The 23,175-nt window shown below is 40.9% G+C and overlaps 1 protein-coding gene across 1 annotated transcript in view; it reads right to left on the reverse strand.

The window, feature by feature from the left end:
- Positions 1-395: 395 nt before the first annotated feature.
- Positions 396-23,175, reverse strand: part of GPNMB (glycoprotein nmb) — a 28,244-nt gene continuing 5,464 nt past the window's right edge. The window contains exons 2-11 of the mRNA XM_019928686.3: positions 20,912-21,064; positions 18,865-18,999; positions 16,726-16,875; positions 14,097-14,255; positions 13,444-13,755; positions 9,223-9,330; positions 7,888-7,990; positions 5,697-5,911; positions 2,022-2,118; positions 396-1,577 (exon numbers count right to left, since the gene is read on the reverse strand). Coding sequence (XP_019784245.1) covers positions 1,427-1,577; positions 2,022-2,118; positions 5,697-5,911; positions 7,888-7,990; positions 9,223-9,330; positions 13,444-13,755; positions 14,097-14,255; positions 16,726-16,875; positions 18,865-18,999; positions 20,912-21,064 — 1,583 coding nt within the window. The 3' untranslated portion in view covers positions 396-1,426. The remainder of the gene's footprint in view (positions 1,578-2,021; positions 2,119-5,696; positions 5,912-7,887; positions 7,991-9,222; positions 9,331-13,443; positions 13,756-14,096; positions 14,256-16,725; positions 16,876-18,864; positions 19,000-20,911; positions 21,065-23,175) is intronic.

Below are 23,175 nucleotides of genomic sequence, written 5' to 3' on the forward strand. Positions count from 1 at the left end.
GGAGCTGAGTAGTTGCAACAGACACCATATGGCCCATGGAGCCTAAAATACTAACTACCTGATGCTTTACAGAAAAAGATTGCCAATCTGTGACCTAGAACCATCCTCTAACCTTTATTTTTAATATAATCCTGACTGTTCAAAGAGTCCAGAACCGCCTGTAGAAAATGTCTTCTTTTAGACTGGCCTGATTATATACATACATATATATACATATACATATGTATGTGTGTGTGTGTGTGTATATATATATATAATTTACTGCAATTTCACATACTGTATACATATACTTAAAAATACAAAATACTTATGAAACGATCAGTGCTCCATGGCGCAGAGTTAAACAAATTTTTATGTGTTAAAACTCTAAATGAAATTGAATGGCAAACAACAGATTAGAAAAATAATTCCAAGAGCTTTATTTTATTTTTTTTATTTTCATATTTTATTTTCCAGGAAGGAGAAGAAAACTGTCATGACTGACATAGAGTAGCTTCAGTTACAAATGAAAGTAACATCTTTGGTGATTAAGTTTCTGTATCATTTGAATAGAGAAACCAGCAGGAAAACCAGGGGCCTCCTTTTTTTGGAAAATCATAATATATAATTTCAACTATAATTTTCAACTGTGGCACCAGAGTGCACAGAAATTCAGATATATCCACAAGAATGTCAACACTCTGAGTACAGGGCCATGTACTTAGCAACATGCCTGGTATACAGAAAGTGCTACCTAAATGTCCATGGGAAAAATGAATGAATGAGTACCGTTCCTTTACACATTTGGGCTTGGCAGGTGGTCACAAACATATTCACAATCATTTATTAGATTAGTATTTTTTTTTAGTATAACAAGCATGCAGAGCCTACTAAAGGCTTACCTGTTAGTGTTCTGCTGGGAGCTCATGCATGTTCATTGACATAGGATTCAGGTAGCTTGGAACATGACCTTCAGAACAGGACTACACTGGTTTTATGCATATGGTCATATGGAAAGCTAGAACACGTCCAGCCTCTCCTTCCAGTTAACCTAGGTCAGACTCTAACGAAAGTACCTTCTTCTGCTACTCTGGATACAGTGTATCTATCCTACTAATCACCTAAGACATTATAAGTGAAACAAACCATCACTAAAGAATATGCTGCTAACTGGTTTTATCAGTTAATATAACATGGGTGAGGCTGTGTGTAGTTTAACTGCTAACTGGTTTTATCAGTTAATATAACATGGGTGAGGCTGTGCGTAGTTTAATTCCCCTCCACCTCTCTAAAATGTCACTTAACCTATAATAAAAATTGGACCTCCCTAAACCACAATATATATTTTACGATAATATTTGTAAAAAGTTAATCGTCATCCACTCTAGCATAGCTGACATAAATGGCGCTGAAAAGTGAGCTGTTGGTCAGAAGTAAGGCAGAAGATTTAAAGAATTCCCGGTTGGTTCTTGAGCAGTGGATCTTCTTCCTGGTTTCCGGGGAAGAGCATCTTTGCACTATTGAGGAAAACATTCAGGCCTTTGCCTCTGACCATGATCCCAGTGCTGTTTTCTATTGGTTTGTATTCCTTGTGTTTTCTGAAAGCAATGTGTTGGACAGATTAAAAAAAGATCTCCAGCTGGAAAAGGTTGCTTTCTACAGTCTTTTACATGCCAAGTGCAGAATGGTTAATTCTATTTAATTTATGGCTTTTAAGACATTGATGTCTTATGAAAATATATTTATTTTCTCTTCTTCATGCAAGAAATGTGTCTGCTTACTATAACTTGCGATTATATGTTAAACATTAAGCTGACACAATTTGGTAAAGTTACTGACATTTGGTAGCATTTTTAGGGATTAAAAAAAACACAGCAAAATTAATAGGCTAGTTTGGTATTCGTCATTCAGTGGAAGATTTTCCTCCCACATACAAAATGTTTAAAAGCAAAAAAGGGAAAACAGCCCACTTGTGCAGAAATATGCTATTTATTTTTGACAATATACTCTAGTGATTTAAAGTGTTAGAACCAGCAACTTACTTGTACACCAAAAGGGCGATCACAGTGACAAATATGGCCATGCAGACAACGAAGAAGACCAGGGTACCATTTGCCATTCTTAAAAGGGAGTCTGGGTCTTAAAACAAAAGCAAGACCGTATTAGTGACAACTTTCACCTCGAGGACATGCTGCTTGTAATGCAATTAAATCAACGAGGAAGAGAGCTAACAGAAGATATATGGCTCTCTCTGCGCTTTCAGTAATCTTTCCCATTACATAATACATAGTCTTTGGGGGCAGCTTATCTTCCATTTAGAGAATGAGTTAGCGTGTCTGGAACACTGTGTTATGGGCTCAGGAGACAGATGTCACGTCCCGGAGATACCTGATGGGGTCTGAGCTGACCCAGCTGCACACACGTGGTGAAGGTCTTCATGATCCTCCTGCACACTCCTCTGGCCTCATCTTCCACTGCCTTCTTTCCAGCTGTGCTAAAAATCCATCCTCCCCGTGCTCTTTCAAATCTCCATGCCCTCTGCTGGGAACATCCTTCTCCCAACTCATCTCCAGCGTCTGCCCCTTTGGGACACCTTCCACACATGCATGTGGGCACCAGGTCATGCCTTCCTTTGTCACTTCTCTCCTTGTCTCTCTTCCTCTGCCTCCATCACACTGTGTTGCAATTACTTTTTTTAAAAAAATTTATTTATTTTTCGCTGCGTTGGGTCTTCATTGCTGCACGTGGGCTTTCTATAGTTGAGGTGAGCAGGGGCTACTCTTCGTTGCAGTGCGAGGGCTCATTGCGGTAGCTTCTCTTGCTGCAGAGCATGGGCTCTAAGTGCATGGGCTCTAGTAGTTGTGGCTCTCGGGCTCTAGAGCTCGGGCTCAGTAGTTGTGGCACACGGGCTTAGTTGCTCCGTGGCGTGTGGGATCTTCCCAGACCAGGGCTCGAACCCGTGTCCCCTTCATCAGCAGGCGGATTCTTAACCACTGCGTCACCAGGGAAGCCCGCAATTACTTCTTTACACAAATTTCTCTCCTGCTAGACTGTAAGAGCCATAAAGCAGGGAGTATGTCTTCTCTGTACTCCGAGAACCCAGCAAATCAACTAGTCTTGTCTCTGCCACCAAAGTATAACTGGAGTCGGTCTATTTTCTCTCCATCTTCTCTGCCGCCATCACAGTCCCGGCCACCAGCCCTCTTCCCTGAGAGGACGTCTTCATTGTCTACTCGCTTCCACTGCTACTTTCCAATAAACCTTGCTTCACTCAGCAGTCTGAACGATCATCTAAAAGCATTGATCAGATCATGCTTCAACCCTGCCAGTGGTTCCCCTTACGCACAGAATAAAACCCAAACCCTACCTGTGGTGCATAAGGATCTAGATGGGCTGCTTTTTTTTTTTTTTTTTTTTTTTGCGGTTCGCAGGCCTCTCATTGTTGTGGCCTCTCCCGTTGCGGAGCACAGGCTCCGGACGCGCAGGCTCGGCGGCCATGGCTCACGGGCCCAGCCGCTCCGTGGCATGTGGGATCTTCCCGGACCGGGGCACGAACCTGTGTCCCCTGCATCGGCAGGCGGACTCTCAACCACTGCGCCACCAGGGAAGCCCGGCTGCTCATTCTTGAGATGCAGGTCTCAGAGGTGGAGGAGGAGGCCCTTCTCATTCAGAGAAGGTGCTTCACCAAGCGGGTGCCACTGCGTTGGCAGGACTTTCCCAACATCCCAATCTAGAGAGCCAACCTCTGCCTCCTCTCTCCCATGCTTCTCACTCTCCACGCCTTGTTTCATTGTTTTCACAATATCATCTTATTTGTTTACTGCCTCTTTCTGCTCACGAAAGCTGGGACCTTCCTCACCTTGTTCCCACTCTATCTAGAACTGGCTACCTGGTGCCTGGAGCTGTGATGGACATGGAGTGGACGCCCAGTGAATATTTGTTGAAAGCATTGCAGGTGCTTCATGAATGTTCCTTGAATCAATGATTAAAAGTCATTTCAGCTAACAGGCAATGCGTTTGCCTTTGAACAGAGATGGACTTTTGAAACCTAAGTCATCAAGTTACAATTCCCATTGGATTAAAAGCTCTCTTTCTGAGCTTCCTTTTTTGGATTTTAAAAATGGCTCAGGTCACACCTAAAGTTATCACTCACTACAAGAAGGATTAAAGGGAAGCAAATATCCAAGCGTCTAATCCAGGTAAGAGAACCGTGGTTGGCCAGAACTGAGAAAGCTTCACAGAATAGGTTGGGACTCTAAAAGGCAACTCTAAAAGTAACTGCAGCAGCACAAGAGAAACAACCCCAGTAGCTCCTGGACGTGATGGTTTAGAAGATCCACACTCACTCGAATACAGAGGCTCCGGCTGCCTCTTTTCGCCCGGCTCCCCACTTCTGCACCCCAGACCCCATGCACCCTCCCTGGGAGGAAGCAGCGTACCTTTGCATTCTTTTCTTTTTTTTTTTTAACGTACACCTTGGATCTCACCAACAATAAACCCTCATGCAAATAATTATATGCATGATTACTTATGCTTTTCTTTCAATGAGGTTAAAGCTGCCTTTTATATAGTTAATGAGTAAATATATGTTTAAGTACATTTCACCTTATAAGATAGACTCCACGACCGAAAGAGTTATTTATGAGTTAGTTGTTAGGTTGTACCCGACAGTACTCAAACTAAGGAGCAAAACACGTGCTGTAATGTGTGCACAATTTAATCTGTGCCTTCCGTCCCACCATGTAGCACTTCCTCTAAGAGGTAAAGCAGTATCTTACAACATAGTCAGTTATAAGTGAAATTCAGTTAGGGTCACCAGGTAAGTCCTTATGGGCTGGGGAAGATTAGCAGCCACCAGTAGATGGGAATTTCTCAATGAAATTCCTTCAACCACTTGGCTAACATTTTACCTCTCCGAGCATTAAGGGGACAAGGAGTAGTTTTTCTGGTGAACATTTAAGGACTAGGTAAATTGGTTTGTTTCCGTCTCAGTGTAATGCTTGGTAGAATTTGGGAAGGGAAAGAAAGGGCACATGGCAAGTTAGAAGGGAACCAGGAGTCCACCTGGTTTCTCATTTCTCTTCATGGCTTCATATCTTTGCCCAGGTGGATTCCAATGACAACATGATACCAGCCCCCCCTTTGTTGTAGCTTAATTGGAGAACACTTTTTTTTTTTTTGCGGGCCTCTCACTGTTGTGGCCTCTCCCATTGCGGAGCACAGGCTCCGGACGCGCAGGCTCAGCGGCCATGGCTCACGGGCCCAGCCGCTCTGCGGCATGTGGGATCTTCCCGGACTGGGGCACGAACCCGTGTCTCCTGCATCGGCAGGCGGACTCTCAACCACTGTGCCACCAGGGAAGCCCCATTGTTATTTTTTGATGTTGTGCTTTGCACTTTCCTCTTGAATTACAAATCTATCTGAGCATGCAGTGACCACATCCCATTATTACTGGTCCATGATCACAGCTGATTTTCTTCGTCAAGAAGCTTTTCTCTGGCCATTACTTCATTGGGTTTCTCTCTCTCATCCCTTCCCTAAGTAGATTTGCTGTTGGCTTTTAATGCCATTTCTCAAATCTACATTAACAACAGTTCAATGAATTTTACATGGAAATAAAACTAAATATTGAGAGTGAAGCCTTGAGTAGCTTTGGTATTGGACACACACTTTATCTCCAACATGAAATGTTCATACAACCATAAAACAAAACTTACCTCTTCCAGGGATAGAGACGAGGGTGCTCGTGAGGGCCAGGCTTGCATCATCACCCAGAGTCAGGTTCATACAGTATGTCCCAGACCCACCAAAGGCTCTTCTTACTGTCAGCAAGCACATATCGCCCAGGTCCATGTTCACAGGGTCGCAGACTGTGTTCTGAGTGACCTGGCAGGTGGGGTCGGAGATGACGGTACAGACCTCTGTGGGGATGCTGAGGGCACGAATGACACAGAGAGAGAGAGAGGAATATGACATCAGTGTAGAAAGAAAATCACTACATTTCTATAAAATGGAATCCTACTTATTCTTACTCAAACCATATGACATGAAATTGTCACATATAATTTACTCTTTAAAAATTTTTTTTAAAAATTATTTATTTATTTTTGGCTGCGTTGGGTCTTCGTTGCTGTGTGCGGGCTTTCTCTCATTGTGGCGAGCGGGGGCTACTCTTCGTTGCGGTGGCAGGCTTCTCACTGCGGTGAGCTTCTCTTGCTGCGGAACACGGGCTCTAGGCGCGCGGGCTCAGTCGTTGTGGTTCACGGGCTCTAGAGCGCAGGCTCAGGAGTTGTGGCACACGGGCTTAGTTGCTCCGCAGCATGTGGGATCTTAATTTACTCTTAAACAAGCCTGGGTGTGAGCCATTGTTTGCTTTGTATCCTCAGGAAGATGAGCCCCTGGTGCTGGAGGAGGAAGAAATGATGTCCCCCAAGGCAAGGGGCTGCTGGGAACTTCCCTCTCCTTTTTGGCTCTCTAGATGCCCAAAGATGCAGACGGCTTAGGTGTTAGGCAAAGGTAGTATTAAATGCCAGTCGGCCCTGCGTGGGCTCCTGCAGAGATATGACGACAGCAGGAGCAGCAACCAGAGCTGTTTATGCAGCACCTACTGTGTGCAAGGCACTGAGTTTCTGATAAGTGATATAGTCTTGTCTATTCCTCTCAACGACCTGATGAGGAAAGTAATACTTTCCTAATGCAGCAGGTGACAAACTAGCTCTCGGAGGGGAGATCGCTGGCCCCAGCTTAAAAAAGCAGTTAGAGGTGGAGCTGGGACTTCAATAAAAGAGGTTTGACAGCTGTCCCTGTAACCACTCGGCTACCACGTGTTACTGTCTTAGCCACTGTCTCACTTCTGAGTAGACTTCCTGGATAGCGAGACCAGGCTCTGAAGCTGGGCCTGATGAGAGCGTGGGAAATTAGACGAGTTCATGTTCCCTTCTCACATGGCCCCTGGCCTCTTGAAGCAGCTTCGTCTCCTCAGTCAGGGTTTTCTCTTTTTCTGTCATCCTCATCCCATTCTCTCCCCAATCCAGAGAGCTATGGAGCTATCCCCCCCTTTTTGGGGGGTGCACCCCGCGGCTTGCAGGATCTTAGTTCCCTGACCAGGGATTGAACCCGTGCCCCCTGCAATGGAAAAGCAGAGTCCTAACCACTGGACGACCAGGGAATTCCCTGGAGCTATCCTTTTTGATCAGATAAGGCCTCGTTTTTATACCAGCCCATTCTCTTGATTAATTTATATATCACATACACATACATTTTAATTACTTGATTTACTTATATGTAAATTAGTAAGTCATTCACATATTTGATGGCTTAATTGATATAGTATTTATATATTAATTAGTTTATATTCAGTCTATTATCTATAGTTATAACCAAACATTAGGAAGTCAAATTATATAACGCATTAGAAAGAGCTTTGTAAGTTTTAAAGCGAGACAGGATGATCAGGCATTGCTACTACTTAGCACAAGGACACAGCGCTTCCACATGGCCTCCCCTGACTCCGGAGGAGCCTCAGGGAGCTTAAGAGGCTCTGAGCCAGACCTCAACCCAGGAACCTTGCCCTGCCAGGTACCCACCACCTAGGGAGGTACTGTTATCACTGGTGTAAATGAGGAGACTCATACGATTGTGTGAGGATGTGACATGAAAACAGAAGTAAAATGTTAAGGACACAGTAAGTGTTCAATCAGTAATTCTTCTTCAACAGTTAAAGGTGGTGAGCATTGCTCAGCTCTAGCAAAGCAAGTGCATGCTTGAGAGCACGTGGGAGGGTCCTTCCTCATCCTGGCTTGCTGAGGAACTAGAATCCAAATCAACTTTAAAGGGGAGAGGGGTATGAAGACCTTTGTTCAGCCTGGGGTCCTCACTTGGCCCCTTTCTTGGAGATAATGTACTCACCTCCCTTGGCAGTTCACGACGAAATCCACCAGGGGGTTGTCAGGCTGTGGCACGGGCATCAGGACGTCTGTCACCTGGATGATGTTAACCTCTAGGATTCCCTCTAATGGAACAATGCCCCGCAGAAAAACACATCAAAATACAACACAAACCAAACCAAACCACTTCTTAACCAATCAGAAGGCCAAACAAAACGGACTCAGCTTCTCACCACCCCAGACCCGGGAATCTGCCCCGGAGCTTTGGGTACATGTCCAGGCAGCATTTTCAAAGTCAAACTGAACAGCTCTTCAGCCCAACCTTGATCTTTAGTTCTGGAGCCTGTGTGTCAGTAGGCGGCACCCACTGCAGGAGGTGTTTCCGGGAAAGATGACCCTGAAGGGGGGCAGGCCCAGGCTCAGGCCTCGGCTGCTGTCTCTCCTGCCCAAGTGGCTCAGCCCCAGTAGGCACAGCTTGGCGTTTATTTTTTAATTTATTTTGATTATTATTATTATTTTTTTTGCAGTACATGGGCCTCTCACCGCTGTGGCCTCTCCCGTTGCGGAGCACAGGCTCCGGACGCACGGGCTCAGCGGCCATGGCTCACGGGCCCAGCCGCTCCGCGGCATGTGGGATCCTCCCGGACCGGGGCATGAACCCGCGTCCCCTGCACCAGCAGGCGGACTCCCAACCACTGCGCCACCAGGGAAGCCCTGTTTGTTTTTAGTGTGGACCATTTTTAAAGTCTTCATTGAATTTGTTACAATATTGCTCGTTTTATGTTTTGGCTTTTTGGCCGCGAGACATGTGAGATCTTAGCTCCCCGACCAGGGATTGAACCCGCACCCCCTGCATCAGAAGGTGGAGTTGTAGCCCCTGGACCACGATGTGGGTTTTAGCCCCAGCCGTCTCCTCTGTTGGGCACCTGTGAGCAGCGCCCCAAGCACACAGCCCGGTGTGGTGGCCCTGTTCAACCCTCTTTCTTACACACAGGAGGTGTGACTTTGTGAAATCACCCAGGGGAGGAAAGTGGGAGCTGTGAGAATTTGCAACTGGCCTTCCTTCAGGCCACATTCATTCAGGTTTCTGAGCTGCACAGGGTCGGAGGTCCAGGCCCCCTGGCAGGCTCATTGCTCTGTGGGCCTCACAGAGGGCTCATTTCCACCAGGATGTCTAAGGAAGGCCGGGAAGGCAGGTGGAAATCTAGCAACTAGTGGAGTCTTTGCTTGTGCACATGTGGTACCACCTTGGACAGAGAGTGGGTGCCCTTGCTCTCTCCATCCTCACCCCTCCAGAGGCAGGTAAGGGAGTGGGTGACCCAAGGTGGATTCTAACATCTTTCCTCCGTGGTCTTACCTACAATTGTGATGGTGGCTTTAAAGTAGCCGTATCTGTTAATACGGCAGTTTTCATCAGGAATCTCCCTCGGCTCCAGGGCACTGTCACCAGCAGGTACTGGAGAGTCTGAATAACAAGATTTTAGGGTACTTGTTGAGAACGTAAAAGATGTACATGATAGTACCAAAGATCTAAACATTTGTCTACTTGCTCTTTAGAAAAACATCAAGAGTTCTATACTATTAAATTGCTGCAGAAATTTGAACTAAATGGGTAACAATTCATATAGATGTGAGAGCTATAAAGCATTATAAAATTGTTAAATTATGTAAGTAAACACAATCCCGTATCTTGTTCAAGCACAGATATCATATGAAAGGTGGAAGCCATATTAAAATGTGTAGTACAACAATCATGATGAAATAAAGCAGGCCACGACAGATGAGATTATATTGTAATTTTGGAGGAAGGTATTCTGGGCTCAAATTCTAGGCCCCTTGTTTTTAGCTGTTTGAGACCATGGGCATGTCATTTAACCTCTCTTTCCTCAGTTTGCTCATCTGTAAAATAGGGACAATACTTACTGACCTACTAGAATTGAACTATAAAACTTAAATAAAATAAAAAACTGAAATCAAATTTTATAAATAAAATATATAAAACTTGCTTCTCATGTCTGCCATGTAGGAAGTATTTAATAAATATCTGTTTCCTTATCCCAATATGTACTTCTATACATCTATGTAGGTACAGATGTGCTATAACATATATATGTAATAAGATATGTAATTTTAAATGTTAAGGTGGATAATTTTAAATGATAAGAAGGAAACAACATGGAAAAAGGCAATTCTTTCCCTGTTTGAGTGTCTCATAGATCCTAAGTTTACATTCTAGAAGGCATACAGTCACTATGATGAGCAGAGGTGTGGGGAAGGAAAGGAGTGAATACAAGATGCTGTTGAAAAATAACCCTTTGAGTGTGATTAGAGCAAAGAATTTAATGCTCTATTAGTTACAATTTAAAAAGCTCTAATTAAGGTGTTGGTGTTCCATTAACAAGATAAAAAGACTGGAAAGAAAATATAATACTGAAAATACAACATTACTGTCTCAGATTTCCAAAGGCATGAAAATGGACCCAGTTTGAGGGGAATCAAAGCTTCATAAGAGCTGCATCTCTGACACAGGGATATGTAAGTATGAAGCCAATCGGGAGACTTCTCCAGGGCTCCTCAGAGCCTCTAGTGGGTGAATGAATGTGCCTGTGTTGCTCCTTTGCTCAGAGGGACCTTCGCAGAGCAGTTCTCAGAGCATCTCTGGAAAGTAGCGCTTCATGGCACACAGTTTGGGAAATGTTTTTTGGGTAAAACCCAGAAAGTTCTGATGCCATGCCAGATTCAGATGCAGTGGTTCATCAGCAGGCTTGGCTGTGTCCCCTGAGTTTCACGGTGGTCCTGTGGAAGTTACAGGGTAATCATTTTTCCTATTCAGAGATTTAACTGATGGGCTCCGAAGCAAAAGATATGTTTGTGAAGGGTATTAAAGATGGCTGGCTCTTCCCTAGAAATCTCCTTTTGAAGGTCTTGACAGGTGAAATTTAGCTGTCAAGTTAGAGCATGGAATCATGACCCTGCCATCTTTTAAAGTAAAACTTCTCATAAAAAATGACTAATAAATGTCCATGATTCTATCTTTGGTAGAATGCTTATAAAAATGCATGTGGAGTTTTGCAGAGGTATGTACAATGTCAAATCTATATCTATACATATAAAGTCAAGGTATGATTAAAGGGCTAATGGAGAAAAACTAACACCTTAAAAGACAGATGGGGAAGAAGGTAAGCGTCCTACTTAATTCACTATTTATGTCCCTGTTACTCAGAAAATGGTGTGAGATCCTTTGATTCTTTGGGAAAGTTCTACACGATATGATATATATATGATATATACATATTATATATAATATTACACTGATTAGCATCAGTCTTACAAAGGTTTTTCTTTCTAGATTTGTACACAGAAATGATCAATGGCACGGTTACCTAAGGGAGGAGAATTGTGTGGCTTAAAACTAGAGCATACCTGTCTGCCCTATAATGTAATTATCTTCCTGAATCACCACTTCAGCTCTGCTTCTGTCTCACTCCTTTGGTTGCATTTGGTTTCTATTTAATAGCTGTACTCATTTTGCAGCCACTTACTATAGCAGAGACAACATAATTTTTGGTCAAATAATAATCCAGTGCTCAATAATCCAAGCCTGTTAATATGCTCTGCATAGCTGAAAATGTTCTCTCTTCCAGAGGACAAGTACCCCAACCCCTTTCTCAAGTCATGGGCGGACTCCTATCATCACCTTGGGTCCCATTACGTATTCCCATCCCTCCATTCCCTAAGTCTCACAGCTGCTCTAAGGCATTTCGGGGTTGATTACGGTTGATCTAACACCTTTAGATAAAGCCAGGCAGTTTCCTTTCACTATGACATTTAACAAATTCAACAAATTTAACAAATTGCTACCTTATATCTTATGGTCTAACCTATAGAAAATAATAACAAATTTAAAATACTCTTTCATTGACTTAAAATATATTTTTTTGCATGTTATGATACAAATATGTTCTAAGAAAAATAAGCTAGCTTTATAAAAATGCAATTCAAGATAGACTAACATTAAATAACCTAACCTTAAGACTTTTACCATTCAGGAATTTCTAGACAGATGTAACAAGCACCTGTAATTTATTTTGAATTTTACACCTGGTCTGCTTATTTGTAAGGAAGACCGATGCTTGTAGATAAATAAATTGACTCTCCTATAGAAATACCAGAATGAAGCTATATGTTTTGAGTTGTTCAATGCAGTTATATTTACAACTGGAATTAGGTTTAACTGAATCATCCACCAGTAAGAGAATGGTTAAATACATAAGCCATTGAATCAAGTGAGTCAGACTTAAATGTACTGATAACGGGAAGATGTCTATGATGTTTGTTAAATGAAAAAAGGCAAACTGTAGAATACATATTTCATGAACCCATCTACCTAAAAATCAAAACCACAAATCCTATATGTATTTATAGAATATGTTTGTAAATATACAGAAAAAGATCTGGAAAGAAACACTACCAACCCTTAACAGGGTTTAACTCTCGAGAGGAGAGCATGAAGAGGAACTTTCGCTTTTATTTGAAATTTCTGTATTTGAAGTTTTATTAAGGGATATGCATTAATTTTATAATTTAAAACATTCCAAGAAAGAATTAATCAAAATCGGTAATAACTTATAATGTCTTGCTTTAGATATGCTTGACTTAGCAAGATATTTTTATTAATAACACACTTATTAATAACAGTTTATTATTTATATCTAACAGGTTTGGGTAAAAAAACCAATTGCAACAGGTCTGGACATCATCATCGAGTGTTCTGTCCCGACTTGGTGATGGTGCCCTCTAGTGTCCAGTGAGAGGATGTCAATCTATTACCATCCCCGGGATGCCGGCATGGTAAGATGTACTCATGGCTTAGTGGGGAAGGATGGTAATGGTGTGGGGTAGGGTGTAGAATCAGACGGAAGCTAATGCTTCACAAAGTAAACTCTGAAGAACTTCTTGAATGACCTCATATACTATTATTAGAAGGTGGGATTTAAGTAATTATGCCTTATATCTAGAATAATTTTAGGGTCTGGAATCTTTCCAGCCTGCCGGCCAAGAAATATTCTCAAGGTGCATTCTTTTTCGAGCCTATCTGTAAGCTACATTTAAGGGTGGCTGAGTTTTCATGGGACATGGGGTGGATGTGGGCACGGTGGGGAGGAGAATGGAAGTGGGAAGGAAATGTGGGAGGGGGAGGAAGGACAGTGGGATGGCCTGAATGTTTACAAGGGGTCAATGTTTCTTAACTAAAAAAAAAAAGGGAGGCAAACAGAAATGTGACAGGCTAGAAGGGGGAAAGCATCCGTACACATAACAAGGGCCAGTGAGGATTAGGAAGGTCAAGGAGCTGTATATGAGTCACCAAGTGACTTTAAACACGTTCTCCTTTCTTCCAAACTCTAACAGCTAAAAATGGTGATAAAGTAGCTAAACGAAATCAACAGGTAGAAAATGGAATCATTGCAGAGTTTTTACACAGTCTCTTTAACTAAGGATCTAATTATACAACCCACATGAGTTTTTTTTCTGGCTGTTAAGGAACCCTGACAACAAAAAAGACCTGGAAAACACTTACCCAAAGAAGCGGTAGTTTTTGGAGGTCTGGGTGAAGGTGAAGGACAAGGTCCAGGCACTGTAGCTTGCACAGTGAGGTTGAGACTGAAGGTTCCATTGAGAACATAGGTGTGGTTCAAAGTGTGATTGTTGGAAACAAACAGACCAGTATTATCCCCAAAGTTCCACTTGTAGTAAATGGCAGACTCATTGAGGAAGTGGCTGGGATCATGAATCAGGACATCGAACGTAATGGGGAGGTCCTTGAGGAAGGTTTCATCAGATGAATTTCGATTGTTCTTCTGGGACATAGTCACAAATACAGGAATCTGATCTAAAAGATATATCCCCCCCCACCAAAAAAAAAAAGAAAGAAAGTCACCACTGCTTGACTTTAAGTGGATGACTTTAATGTTTTTAAACTAAAAACGTTAGAAATTAAAATTAGGGATAATTCAGCATCATTTTCCCTTTTCTTATACAAGTGTGCTAGAGTTTCCCCAGGTTGTTCTGGAAAACATAGATGGAAAATGTTATTAAATATATAAGGTTGAGAAGGAGTCCAGATGACATCTAACCTAACCCAGAATACTTGGCTCGAACTCTTTCTAACCCACTGACATCATCAGAACTAAGTGTCTCACGCTCAGTTAATTTAGAGTTCAGTCCACTCACCTGTTACCACATACACATCTTTCACTTTTGCTATGGGAACGTACGCCCGTCGGTATCTTCTATAGACAGTTACTTCCATGATTTGAGGGCCAAGAGTCACATTGGCTGTGTTTATAGAAACTCTCACTGAACACTGTCCCAGTTTCTGGAAATACTGACCTTTGAGAGGATGGAAATGTTTAGTTATTGGCTACATTATATGATCATTACAGAAAGTTGATGTTTCTTAAAGCATAACAACTGCCATTTAGAGATAGTTCTGGGAAAGGGAAAACAGGATGGGGATGCAGTCCTGGCTCCTTCAGAAAAGAAGGCGGTGCTCATTTTCATATAAACCCTTATAAAACAATCTCACAAACATAAATGTAGTTGTATACAGTTGATTAAAATGAAAAGAGCTGTTTAGTGGGATGCCATTAGTCCTTAGTTTACAAATAAATAATTTGTATAAGGAAGTGATCTGGCACTTGAAATACATATGTTTCCCCCAGAAAATACATTTGATGTAGGTGTCCAAGGGAGTTAAAAATATATCCAAAAATCTACCTTATTTTTGTAACCATATTAGTAGTTCAGTTATATTGTTAAGTAACTTTTTTCTTTTAGGGAACTAGAATCCTCCACCTTCTAGTAGTGTTTGTTTATAAAAATGCAGTAAGTGATGAAAAACAAACAGGGTATTGTGGGTATAAAAAGGAACGGAGTAGTTCCATTAACATTTCTAGGGCCCTTGAATCCTTCTTTTTCTTTCTCCAACTCTAACCTAAATCTAACGCCACTGGCTAGCTAGTGAAAGTAATTCCTCTCCTTCAGGGCTCGAGGATTTTTCTAATCCTTTTGAGGCACCTGGCACAGATGTGTCATTGAAACAACAAGTATTGTAAGATGGATGCTTGTGAGACGGAGATGTTTAAAGACCATGTTCATCACATGGTCAAAGGTGTCAGGAAAGGGACGACTTCCCTGGTGGGCCAGTGGTTAAGATTCTGTGCTTCCACGGCAGGGGCCACGGGTTCGATCCCTGGTCGGGGAACTAAGATCCCACACGCCGCGAGTTGCAGCCCAAAAAATAGAAATTAAAGTGTCAGGAAAGGCTTGCGATCCCCCTTTACCTTGAAATGAAGAGCCAGTTCTGTTAGAGGTTACAGGAGGAAGAGGTGTCTCTTGGAATTAGTGATACGTGAGGAAATGTTAGTTCTGGCACCGACCACAGAGGCAGCGCTTGGCTGAGGAAAAATATTACTTAACTCTGAGACCTCAGCAGAAGATGGAAATTCAAAACCGTCCTGTTAGGAAAACAGCGGTTTCTGGGCTGGAAACTGATGTTAAATAAAGACATCTTAACTAGTTAAGTTAATGGTTGTTAACTAGGCTGAACAGAATCTGGAGTGTTAGTGAGCCTAAGTGACTCCATGCAAACTGTCAGGTCAAAGAAATCATGACACTTGGGGAATTAACTGACAGGGCCATGAAGGGACTGAAAAAAGTCGGCTTTATATCAGCTGATTTAAATAGACGAGCATAGTACTTGTTATATATTTTGTACTCTGTTCAATTGGACCATGTATTATTAATATGTTATTTTGATTTATAAGTAAGTTAACTGAAGAAAGAGAAGCTGTCTGTAATTCATGAAGACAGACCAAACATTTAGAGATTTGGAGTCTGCATGGCTGGTAGCAGATTTGCAATACTCAGAGCCAGGTGGCCCCTGGTAAGATTTTTAACTAAGAATTTAGCAGCTTTGCTAATAACCTAAATTTAGTCCTCCTTAAAAAAAAAAATCACTTCACTAATAGTAAAGCAAAGTGGATACCGTTTGTGGTTAAAAAAAAAAAGAGGGTAGGCTATGTCAAAGAAGAAGAGTAGTTAGATTATTATACTTTTACTCAATAGAATATTATGCAGTCATTAAAATAATGTATATAAAAAAGTTTAGAGAACTCTCACGCGGTCCAGTGGTTAGGACTTGGTGCTTTCACTGCCGGGGCCTGGGTTTGATACCTGGTCAAAGAACTAAGATCCCACAAGCCATGCAAGAATTTTAGTCAATGCTCATGATATTGATCAAAATGTATATATTTTATGATCTTAATCAAGAAACACTAAGAAAAAAGAAAGAAAGAAATACTGGTAGAGAAAACACCATCATGTTAACAATGATAATCTCTGGTGTGAATTATGGTGACCGATTTTTCATTTGTGTTTTTCTGCATTTTCCAAATTTCCTACAAAGAGCATCAGTTAAATTCTTAAAATTCTTTTAAAAACATAAAAAAATTAGATAATAAATCAGCAAATGCCCATCCGTGTGTGATGCAAATAAATAAATATTATTTTTCATATTACTGTTTTAGACGGAAAAAAATTGAGTAGTTTTGTCTTAAAAAAAGAAAGCTGAACCTGTCTTTTTCTCGTTTTAATTATTTGATGTCCTGGAGATATGGCAAGGCTAACCAAGATTTAATTTTTATCCCTCACCCTCCACTCCAGCTAAGGAAAGTTAGAAGAGTAACTGTTGTTAAACTCCCAGGGTTGTAATTCTCAATTATAGAATACGGAAAGAGAAAAAATTTAAAATTTGAAGGAAAGGAAAAGAAGCAGCTAAGGGGGTTTGTAAAAGTCCAACCAAGTGTGTGGAACACAAAGACGAAATTCCATTTTCGGGGGTGAGGCAAAGGCTTCCTGTGATGGCCTTGTCTGGTGCCATTTCCCCAGTCACCGTCCTCTGTCCATGCTGTCCAGTTGTAAACATATGGGTCAGGAGATGGACCAGTATCTAAAGAGAGAAAGGAACACGCCGTGATTGACTCAGAATACTCAATGCTCTTCATTGAATTAAACACATTTTCATATTTTTTCATAACTCATTTAAATATGGTTGGAGAACTAAAACCCTAATATTCAGAATTCATCTAATGGTACCTTTACGACCTGTGCATTTTTCTGCCTACATGTTATATTTCAATGAGTTTTATATAAAGCAATTTTTCAGGAAATTTAGAGCTATCACTTAATATGTTTATCTTCATATTGGGTCTCCAAATCACAAGCATATTCAAACCAAACCGAGGGATGCTGTATCTTTTTACTGTGATACACTCTCTCTATCTGTAGCTTTTTTTCCCTGATTCATTTGACATCATGACTCTCCTAAAGACTTCAGCACACATCTCCAAAGAATAAGGACGTTCTCTTACATAACCACGTCATCGCCACGCCTACCACAGTCAAGGGTCACATCATACATTTGGCTATTTTGTTTCTTCAAATGATTCAGAAAGAAAAAAAGAAATATGCCTAGAAATGTAGATAGATGATAGATACATAGATAGGTAGATAGATAGATGGAAACAGGAAAAAAATGTTAAATTTGTTGAATCTCGAAGTACCTGCTTTCTACTTTTCTGTATGTTTGGGAAAACATCAGTTTTCCATTTTAAACAAGTCATGATCAATATCTTTTCATCTAGAACAATCCCCCCACCCTCTTGTTTTTTTTATGTCACTGACATTTATGAAGAGCCTTTTTATTTATCAATCTACTACAGCCATTATTTTTTTATTCTTAAATTGTTCCAAATATGGCCAGTAGGAGCCCCTCTAGCTGCCTTCCGTGTCCCTGTGACATGTCCCCATTACTCCCTTGTTTTCTGGGACAACAAGATGTCCCTGGTTCATGTGGTACTTTCCCTGTCCTACACCTGGAATTAGTCAGTTCTTCAAAAATTCTAGTTTCTTCTAGTGGTGATATATACTTTATATAACTTTTCATAAGTCACAAGGACTCTTTCATATAAAAGTGCTCAGAGGGTTAGATTGCCATTTGAAACATTCATAAGAGTTAACTTTTTTAGAAGGAAAGAAAAAATGCTACAGACGATTATAAACAACACTTTTTAATTATCAAACTCTTTCTACACAGAATTCATTGTTCGCTTCATAGGAAGATGAAGAATTAATAAGAAATAAACACATCAACTGTTTCACAGAAGTTCTAAGTAATAAAATGAGATCATAACTGCACTTATCAGCCTTGTTACTGACTGAGGAATCTCAGTAATTACCTGAACTTTTAAGGCTGTACAGTTCTAACAAGATAATCCCCCTTGATGTACTTGTAATCATTTGTGCTCTTTAACATGGGCAAAGAGCTTATCTGCTTTAACTAAGAGCAAAGCAACACCAAAATAGACACATCTTAGCATTTGTGCTAGGCACACAGTTTAAGGAATTCTTGTGAGCAGAAGCCTATCTGATTAACAAAGATCTGACAAACTGACTATTCTTCGAGTAGCCAGAAGAAGTCCAAGTAATAAAACCCAAATCTGAGAATCAACAAGGTATTGTCTGTCCAATCAACTGGGCAATAAGAAAAGGCCAAGCCTCGGGACTTCCCTGGCGGTCCAGTGGTTAAGACTCCGAGCTCCCAGTGCAGGGGGGGCATGGGTTCGATGCCTGGTCAGGGAACTAAGATCCCACATGCAGCAAAGGGCAGCCAAAAACAAAAAAAGGCCAAGCCTCCCAACGTAGATTTGAGGAGAGTTCCAAGTAGTGGAGAGACACCCATTGGCCGAAATGGATTTGACTGATGTTGATGGAGGGACATATTCACATTCCCTGTCATCCAACTTGAGGAGGGGGTGACAAGGGACAACTGCAGCATCTTGCATTTATAGAAGTACCTGTGAGCATTAAGGTTTATGAGGAGGGTCTCCAGTAGTTAGGAGAACTAGCATGTTCCTGTAATGTGACTAACATTCCTTACCGTTTCTGAAGTTCTTCTCATAGACTATGTTGCCACTGGCACCTTCCTGTTGGCATCTGGGGAATACCAGGTTCACTGCGAATGTTATAGTTGAGCCCACCAGTGCCGGCGCATCACTGGTAAGGAGTGCCTGCACTAGGACATAGAAAAGTGGAGCTCAATCAAACACCTCTGTTCCCTTTCACTGATAAACAAAAAAAAGTAAAGTTAAATCTACAAATAAGAACCAGAGGATCCTTATGCCTCTTTACAAACTATTTGCAGAATTCTTCACTTTTGCTGTCAGAGTACAACATTCCAGAAGACAAACTTAAAAAGTCAGACCAACTGAAGAACTCTCTAACCACAGAAAGAACATTTCCTTAAAATAATTAAAAATCTATTTAATTGGATTGAGGAGACAGGTATTAAAGGTTTGCAATTTTCAATTTCAAGACCAATGACTGAAGGATTCATTGGCTTTTGATATGAACAGAAAGATATTAACTTTCTGAGAAACCACACTTTTGAGATGGTCAAAGTGCCCTGGAGTCTCAGAACTTCTGAAGATGACCATTCCCACATCAGTTACTTAAGTTTGAGGCCAAACCTGCTTGCTCTTCGAAATCTTCCAAGAGGCACCAGTTGCAAATTTCTAAGGCGATTTTACTGTGCGTGTGGTGGGGGAGAGGAGTTTAGAAAGTGATAGTGTTGAGATAAAGGAAAGATTGCCAAATCCAGGTGCCTCCCACTTGGTAGCTAGAGTGCTGTCATTCATGGACGCACCATGAGCCCTGTGATCTGCAATCTACAAGACTAACTGAAATAAGAAATTACAGCTGTTTGGCGGATGCAACCGAATCAAACTTACAAGCTTTTGCACAGCCAAGGGAACCATAAACAAAATTAGAAGACAGCCTGCGGAATGGGAGAAAATATTTGCAAACGATGTGACTGACAAGGGATTAATTTCCAGAATATACAAACAGCTCATACAACTCAACAACAAAAATCAAACAACCCAATCGGAAAATGGGCAGAAGACCTAACTAGACATGTCTCCAAAGAAGACATACAGATGGCCAATAGGAACATGAGAAGATGCTCAATATTGCTAATTATTAGAGAAATGTAAATCAAAACTACAGTGAGGTATCAACTCACACCAGTCAGAATGTCCATCAACAAAAAGTCCAGAAATAATAAATGCTGGAGAGGGTGTGGAGGAAAGGGAACCCTCTTACACTGTTAGTGGGAATGTAAATTGGTACAGTTACTATGGAAAACAGTATGGAAGTTCTTCAAAAAACTAAAAATAGAATTACCACATGACCCAGCAATCCCACTCCTGGGACTATAGCCAGACAAAATTATAATTCAACAAGATACATGATCCCCTATGTTCACAGCAGCACTGTTCACAGTAGCCAACACATGGAACAACCTACATGTCCATCAACAGATGCATGGATAAAGAAGATGTGGTACAGATATACAATAGACTACTACTCAGCCATAAAAAAGAATGAAATAATGCCATTTGCAGCAACATGGATGGACCTAGAGTTTATCATACTAAGTGAAGTCAGAAAGAGAAAGACAAATACCATACGATAGCACTTATGTGTGGAATTTAAAATATGACACGAACCTATCTATGAAACAGAAAGAGACTCACAAACATAGAGAACGGACTTGTTCTTGCCAAGGGGGAGGAGAGGTTGGGGAGGGATGGACTGGGAGTTTGGGGTCGGCAGATGCAAACTGTTACATATAGAATGGATAAACAACAAGGTCCTACTGTATAGCGCAGGGAGCTATAGAACTATATTCAATATCCTGAGATAAACCATAATGGAAAAGAATATTAAAAAAAAGAATGTGTGTCTTCATATATATATGAACATATAAATAAATATATATCGGAATCACTTGGCTGTAAGCAGAAATTAACACAACATTGTAAATTAACTATACTTCAGTTAGAAAAAATTGAATCACTATGTTGTACACTTGAAATTAAAAAAAAAAGAAATTACAGTTGTTTTGGTTGAGTCTTTTGATTTACCTTTCCAAGAGTTTTTCCACCTCGAGTCTCCCCTCTTCCACACTGGATAGAGTTTTTCATTCCAGTAATTTTCATCTGATGACCAGCCATTTAATTGCCTGTGCTCCCGCATATAACCAGAAGGTCTTTCATTGCTCAGCACATCATGAACGCCTATAAAAATATTGAAAAAAAAATTATTTTGTCTACCTCATCTCTCATTTAGTATTATCTAACAATGGTTAAAGCAACTTTTCACTTCATAAGATTGGAAAACACATACATAATATTTCCAATATGTGAAGCAGATAGAAGGTGCTTTTTAAAAAAATGTGTACTGGAAATACCTTGAATACAAGTACTCAGACCCTAGACCCTATCTCTTTACGTACTTTAAGTGGATCAAGGAAAAGTTTTGAATGTCAGTATTTCTTAGACATCATTTGGTTTCTCAAAACATGTCTTCTGAATATTTGGATTTGATACACTATCATTAGGAAAGACAGTGATGCCAATGATCTTCAGAACAGTTTTTCATCTTTTTCCATTCTGAATGGTTTACTTGGCTCAAGGAGTGCCAGGCTGAGGAATGCCTCCAAGGTTCCAGGAGACATGTACCAGTCCTGGAGGGCCCACTGCTGAACAAATGTTTTTATGGCCCAGCACATGGTCTGTCTTGGTGAACGTTCCATATACAGTTGTGTAGTATTGTGTTTTTTTAATGTCACTTATGTCAAGCTGGTTGGTATTGTCTTTGGCAACTTCTCTGTTCCTGTTGATTTTCTGTGTGCTTGTTATTTCGTTACTGAAAGAGGAACGTTGAAATCTTCAACTGTAATTATGGATGTGCCAATTTGCCAACTTTGTCTTTCAGTTGGCATTATCTGCTTTATGTATTTTGAAGCTCTATTTTAAATTAAGTCTTCTTGATGAATTGACCCTTTTAACATTAGGAATTGACTTTTTTTTCTTTGCTAATATTCCTTGTTCTGAAGAATACTTTGATATTAGTGCTTAGTGTTTAACTGGTACATCTTTTTCCATCCTTTTACTTTGTTTTACATATTTAAAATTTTTTTAATTAATTAATTTATATTTATTTTTGGCTGTCTTGGGTCTTCATTGCTGCACGCGGGATTTCTCTAGTTGTGGTGAGTGGGGGCTACTCTTCATTGTGGTGCTCAGGCTTCTCATTGTGGTGGCTTCTCTTGCTGCGAAGCACAGGCCCTAGGCGCGTGGGCTTCAGTAGTTGTGGCACACGGGCTCAGTAGTTGTGGCTCACGAGCTTTAGAGCACAGGCTCAGCAGTTGTGGTGCACCGGCTTAGTTGCTCTGTGGCATGTGGAATCTTCCCAGACCAGGGATCAAACCTGTGTACCCTCCATTGGCAGGAGGGTTCTTAAACACTGTGCCACCAGGAAAGTCCCCATCCTTTTACTTTTAACCTATAAATATTTTTATATTTGAAGTGGGTTTCTTGTAGACAGCATATTGTTTTTTTAAAAAAAATAGTCTAATAATTTTTACCCTTTATTTGGAGTGTTTAGGTAATTTACATTTAATGTAATTATCAATATTGTGGGATTTGTCTACTATATGTTTTCTATTTATCCAATCTGTTCTTTATTCCTTTTTTCTTTTCTTATACTTACTGGGATTATTTTTGGATTCCATTTTATCTGCATTATTGACTTATTAGCTATACCTCTTTGTTTTGAGTGGTTGCTCCAGGGTTTATAGTATTCCACTTCTTTTAAATTTCTTTCCAATCTTGATGTCTGTCTTTTTGCCTTTCCTGATAAGTCTGGTGGTCACATTGTCTGTCCTTTCTTTGAGGACTGTAGCAGACAGTTCCTGCCTGCACCTGTCCTCTTTCTCCTGTTGCAGAGTTTTTACCATAATGATTCAAAATTCTAGAGGATCACTTTCCTAGCTTTCCTTACAGTTTGGGCAGGAACTGATGATTAGATCCCGGCTGACGGGAGCTGAGTGTAAGTCTGATGGAGGCTTCTGGGAAACATTTTTCTCTATTATTAAAAAAAAAAGTGGGAAAAAACTCCATTTTTTCCTCCTGAGAATTGATTTTGGAGACAGTAGTATAATGATGTGATGCCTGGACTGTGACAGCCATATTTAACCATGAGGGAAAAAATCTGAGGAAGCAGGCCAGCACACCAAGGGTGTCAGAATAGATGGATGAAAAGAAAGAGTCCTTGACAATATTGTTGAGCTCTTCCTCCAGCCTTGTCTACCTTTGGGTGGATTGAGACGATAAATGTCTTACTC

Source organism: Tursiops truncatus, chromosome 9 (assembly GCF_011762595.2).
Source record: "Tursiops truncatus isolate mTurTru1 chromosome 9, mTurTru1.mat.Y, whole genome shotgun sequence".
NCBI classification, from domain to species: Eukaryota; Metazoa; Chordata; class Mammalia; order Artiodactyla; family Delphinidae; genus Tursiops; species Tursiops truncatus.